General features: G+C 30.8%; 1 protein-coding gene across 2 annotated transcripts in view; it reads left to right on the top strand.

Annotated features, from left to right (window-relative positions):
• Nucleotides 1-6,040, top strand: part of LOC106474250 — a 31,948-nt gene that overhangs the window by 15,324 nt on the left and 10,584 nt on the right. For both annotated transcript variants that reach the window (XM_013934939.2, XM_013934940.2), the window contains exon 5: nt 2,376-2,505. In XM_013934939.2, the coding sequence (XP_013790393.1) occupies nt 2,376-2,505 (130 nt within the window). The remainder of the gene's footprint in view (nt 1-2,375; nt 2,506-6,040) is intronic.

Here is a 6,040-nt window from a genome sequence, read left to right as displayed (position 1 = left end):
CACTGTATATAATCCCATTGATTAGTACCTGTATTGTACAGGACTAACACTGTATATAATCCCATTGATTAGTACCTATATTGTACAGATTATACACTGTATATAATCCCATTGATTAGTACCTATATTGTACAGATTATACACTGTATATAATCCCATTGATCAGTACCTATATTGTACAGATTATACACTGTATATAATCCCATTGATTAGTACCTGTATTGTACAGACTAACACTGTATATAATCCCATTGATTAGTACCTGTATTGTACAGACTAACACTGTATATAATCCCATTGATTAGTACCTGTATTGTACAGATTATACACTGTATATAATCCCATTGATTAGTACCTGTATTGTACATACTAGTATTGGTTTTATTATATTATTTTCTGGCCAAAATTGTTTTGACAACATGCTTCAGACCTTTTTTTGTAGGCAAGTACAGCCTAGTGGTTAGTATTACCGGGCTGTAGATTTGAGGGTCTATGATTTATGTCCTGTTACTGCTGCCTTTAGGAAAGTGTGTTTATCATAAGAGTAACAATCCAATCCCACTATTCCGCAAGTATAAGATAGCCCAAGAGTTGCTGTTTATCAGCTACCCTGCCCTAGTCTATCAGTTCAAAATTACAGGTACCCCTTTTTAGCTTTGGATAAATATCTGAAACTAACAGATTAATTTAATATAACATTGTTTAACCCTATAGCCACAGAAATACTTTACTGTGCATGTCATGAAGTTTTTAGTTAGTTACATTCAAAACTTAATTAAACTACTTCTTATTTATGTAATACCAATTAGTATAGCATAAAATCATAGCTAATAATCCATATCTTAATAGTGTATAAGTTTTAAGCTCTTAATTTTATAAGGCAATATTTTAAAAAAATCCCGAATTTCCCCTAGTGTAAGAAATGTGACATTTTTTTTCTCTAGGCATCCTCTCTTCTCTAATTTATTCACCACTCCAATAAGTATGATATTTAACATAAATTACTCACTGTAATATTGTCATCGCTTGGAGAAAGCATAATTTCCTCAGTCTTCAATCTGGTTTGGTTACGGAGCCATCGCATAGAAAATCAGACCCCTTTTGCCACACCTACCTGTCACATCCTCTCTCAGGATTTGTTAATAGTTCTCTTATGTTTAATTCTATATTATCTATAACCAATAGAAAGCCAAGGTTTTCATCTATCCAATGATGTATTATATTATGTTTTCTGAACAGAGAATTGTCAATTCCTTTTCTAGTGCAAGCTTCATACCCACAGGAAAGACAGTGACTAACTTGGATACATTTGTAACGGCTCTTGTCTCATACTTAGATAGCCAGACAAATCGTGATTGTTAGAGGAAATTGTCTACTTTTCACATGTTATTATTCTATGTTCATTATTTAATTAAATAAAAAGTATTTAGTGCTGTTGTTGTTGAAGTTAAGTGCAAAGCTACACGATGGGCTATCTGTGCTCTGCCCACCACGGGTATCGAAACCCGGATTCTAGCATTGTAAGTTTGCAGACATACCGTCGTGCTACTGGGGGCTTATTTAGTGCACTACTAGACATTGGTATAAAAAAGAAGGTTAAGTGTCATCGACAGTCAACAGGAAAAACAAAAATGAAGATCCAGGTAAATACTTTATTTCTTGATTTTCATGATTATTCTTTGTTTATTATAATAAAAGTAACTAAAATGTAAAATTAAGAGTCTTTTTAGGTTAGATTAGGTAATATAATAAAAAATTTTCCCGAGTCATGCACACGAGCAGCTCGGAGTAGCTTGTCTGTATTGTAATTTGATAAAGTAATGTGAGCCCCGTGTTCCCCAAGTGATTTACAATTTATAATGGCTCAAAGGGCAATACAATTTAAGTATGAATAGATGTATACTGTTACAAGTTTAAAGCTACCTAGATAAACAAATGTAGTTTCAAATTGGCCAACCTTGTATAGAGTTAGGGTAGAGAAAATAACAAATGAAATATAAAGTTTTACTGAAAAAAGGTTTGAAATGTATTTAGGAGGTTTTATAAATTATGCAAATTAAATTTGATATTTTTGAGGAGAATAAAAGTATTTTTAACCTTAACATTAAAATCACTTTGAACTCGGACTTGAAGTCTTTTTTAGTTTATTAAAAATACTTCACTAACAAATATGATTATTTGTGTGTAAAAAGACATAATGTTTACTGAAAGACTGTCAAATTTTGTGAAGATATACATACTATATTAAAAGTTAGTGGTATCAAAACTATAATGACTTTAAATGAGTACAAGGTGGTCATGTGATTGGTCAATTCAACCGAGCCTGTGTTGAGAGAGTTAAGTAATATGTTTTATCTTTTGTTCAAAAATTACAGTTTGGCAATGCTTTTGTCATGAAAGACTGGCAAGAAGGTTTGCGTTCTCTGTTCCCAAAAATCAACATAAGTTTTGGACCCCCAACTACTCAGACAGTACCAACTCCTACAGTTCTCCAAAATCCTAAAGGTAAGATAAATGTGTAGAGATCTCTGTTAGACACAGTTATATTTCCAGATGTGTGTTTTGGGGTATCTCAACATTAGTATACAAAGTAAAAAATTAGATGTTTTTTACATCATTTAACCACTGACAAGAATGTGAAAGTTAGCCATTAATCGAAGTCACTAGAATTTACAGCTAGATATTCAAGATGAAACTTAAAAGGTTTTTTTTTCTCTTGTTCAAATCAGTTTAGAGTTTTTTAACATAGACTAACTGATCACAGTATTTAATAATAAGGAATTTGAGATGTCAAGTTTATAGTCATGCCTTTTAGTTGTTTTTTTTATTAATTTTTCTACTGATAGAAATGATCTGAAAACTTTTTTTGTAATCCAATTTTGGTCAGAATATTTTAAAACTCAGAGCTTCAATTGAAGTGAGTGTTTTAAATTTTAGGAAAGGGATTAACCCTTTCACTACAGACAGGTCAAAGAATGCGTGTCGTGATGTTTGAGAGAGCTATTTTATTATGAATGGATGTCAATAAAATTGGTACCACAACATATTTATAATTCAAATTTTAATATTATATATCTTTTAATATTTAATTCAAAATAAAATATTAAAAACAGAATGCTAAACAATTTTTTGTGTGTCATAAAGTATGCTCTTTAGTTTTATTGGAAAGTTTATATTGTATTACACCTACCATAGTAGCTCCTCCCACTACATTCATTGGTAACCTCTCGTCTACTCATGCCTACTTCTCTTTAAGTACATGTTTCTAACCAATAGAAAGAGTGCATTCCAAATGACATAAATCTGACAGTCATTTGTAATTTGCTTGAAAGCCGTAGTTTACTAGAAATGAAATCTATTGACTAAATCATTGCTCTGAAGAGAAATTAGTTTTTTAAATTCCATATAGCTCTAGTTAGAAAACCAAATATAAAACCAATGTTATTTCTGGTTCACATAAAACTAATGTTATTTCTGGTTCACATAAAACCAATGTTATTTCTGGTTCACATAAAACCAATGTTATTTCTGGTTCACATAAAACCAATGTTATTTCTGGTTCACATAAAACCAATGTTATTTCTGGTTCACCTGGTTCACATAAAACCAATGTTATTTTAATAACATTGGTTTTATGTGAACCAGTAATAACATTGTTTTTTGTGAACCAGAAATAACATTGGTTTTATGTGAACCAGTAATGACATTGGTTTTATGTGAACCCGAAATAACATTGGTTTTATGTGAATCAGAAATAACATTGGTTTTATGTGAACCAGAAATAACATTGGTTTTTTGTGAACCAGTAATAGCATTGGTTTTATGTGAACCCGAAATAACATTGGTTTTATGTGAACCAGTAATGACATTGGTTTTATGTGAACCAGTAATAACATTGGTTTTATGTGAACCAGAAATAACATTGTTTTATGTGAACCAGTAATAACATTGGTTTTTTGTGAACCAGTATAGTAATTTGATAATTTTTTGATGTTAGTAAAATGAATCTTTGAAAAGCTACAAAAATTAATTTGGCTTCTTCTCTACATGAGAGAATAAACAAGGCTTCTGGTGAGGCTTAACAAGTATGAGAAATGAGTACAAATCAATTTAGTAACATTGTAAGTACTAGAAATTATTGTTTTTCTATATATTTTTATTTATGGTTCTGTGTTTGAAGAAAAATAACAATAATTTACACGTATATCTATACTTCTAAATTATGTCCACCCTGGGGGGATAACGAACATCCAAATATCTACCAAGTTTGTTTATGATATATATACACATATATCTATACTTCTAAATTATGTCCACCCTGGGGGGATAACGAACATCCAAATATCTACCAAGTTTGTTTATGATATATATACACATATATCTATACTTCTAAATTATGTCCACCCTGGGGGGATAACGAACATCCAAATATCTACCAAGTTTGTTTATGATATATATACACATATATCTATACTTCTAAATTATGTCCACCCTGGGGGGATAACGAACATCTAAATATCTACCAAGTTTATTCATGATATATATACACATATATCTTTTCTTCTAAATTACGTCCACCCTGGGGGGATAACAAACATCCAAATATCTACCAAGTTTGTTTATGATATATATACACGTATATCTATACTTCTAAATTATGTCCACCCTGGGGGGATAACGAACATCCAAATATCTACCAAGTTTATTGAATCGGACATAACAGTTTTTAAACTGCACATGCTGTTGATGGTGTCATATTATGACATCACATAAACATTTTATCCCACTTTTATTACTTTAAACAGTTCTCGTTGCAACCGTTGTACTGTAAACCAACCAATAACTCCTCTCCCACTGTGTTCTTGGACTCGGGATTACAATAAATCGTCAGTTTATTAAACTGCACATGCTGTTGATGGTGTCATCACACAAACATTTTAATGGCAGGAGGAGCGGTGATTCACTGCTTTATGTTCTTACTTCAGCTGCTGACAGTAAAATAAATACAGGAAATAGATGTGAAAAGTTGCAACTCTCATGAGAAGTACTTTGTGGTTAATAGTAAAAAGGATAGAACAGTACTACTCACTTCATTTTGTTTTATGGTGGTTACTAGTTCAGTCAAACTGGCTAACCCTGTATTGAGAAAATAACATATAGTTTTAATGAAAAAAAAACTTAAGGTTTATTTAGGAGGTTTTTAGATATTATGCAGATTAAATGTGATAATTTTCAGATGAAGAAAAGTATTTTTAATCTGAAATTGAAAATTACTTTGCACTTGGATCAGTCAACACTGACTCCTTATATTCATGAACAAAATTTAAGTGAAAATACTTAATTAAAAATTCTGATTTTTATGTATACAAAAGACTTGTAATGTTTATTAAAAACTTGAAAAATTTCATGAAGACACACGGAACGTTAAAAGTTGTATAAAAACTGATGGTTACTTTGGGGTCATCTGGTTGATGTAATCCACAGAGGAATTAGTGAAAGGGTTAAACTATTATAAGCTCCAATGATGTTCATCTTAAGTTAATGTTAATAGGTTATTACTTGCATTGATTTATTCTTTTAAAGGGTAATCACAAATGTACTGATAAAATGAAATATTTTATATTTATTTTATTATACTATGTAAACAACTATAAAGAAAAGTGGAACTTGTATCTTAATTATGGCAAGAAAACAGACTTCTATAAAGTAATGTTCACCTCCTCCTATTGTTATTATTATATAATTTGGCTATCTCGTGATAAATATTATGAAATGAAAGGCATAAGACTGGTCATTATAACTGGTTTATAACAGTTATAATAATATTAAATCTAGCATAGTTAGTACATGAATTAGTGGAGTTTGTAACAGTACAGTTTCTGAGTGTTAAGTGTTGTCTTTAGTGGAGTTTATAACAGTACAGTTTGAGTGTTAAGTGTTGTCATTAGTGGAGTTTATAACAGTACAGTTTCTGAGTGTTAAGTGTTGTCTTTAGTGGAGTTTATAACAGCACAGTTTGAGTGTTAAGTGTTGTCATTAG

This window comes from Limulus polyphemus, unplaced genomic scaffold (assembly GCF_000517525.1).
Source record: "Limulus polyphemus unplaced genomic scaffold, Limulus_polyphemus-2.1.2 Scaffold6992, whole genome shotgun sequence".
Lineage (NCBI taxonomy): Eukaryota > Metazoa > Arthropoda > Merostomata > Xiphosura > Limulidae > Limulus > Limulus polyphemus.
This window is presented reverse-complemented; position numbering and strand designations above follow the sequence as displayed.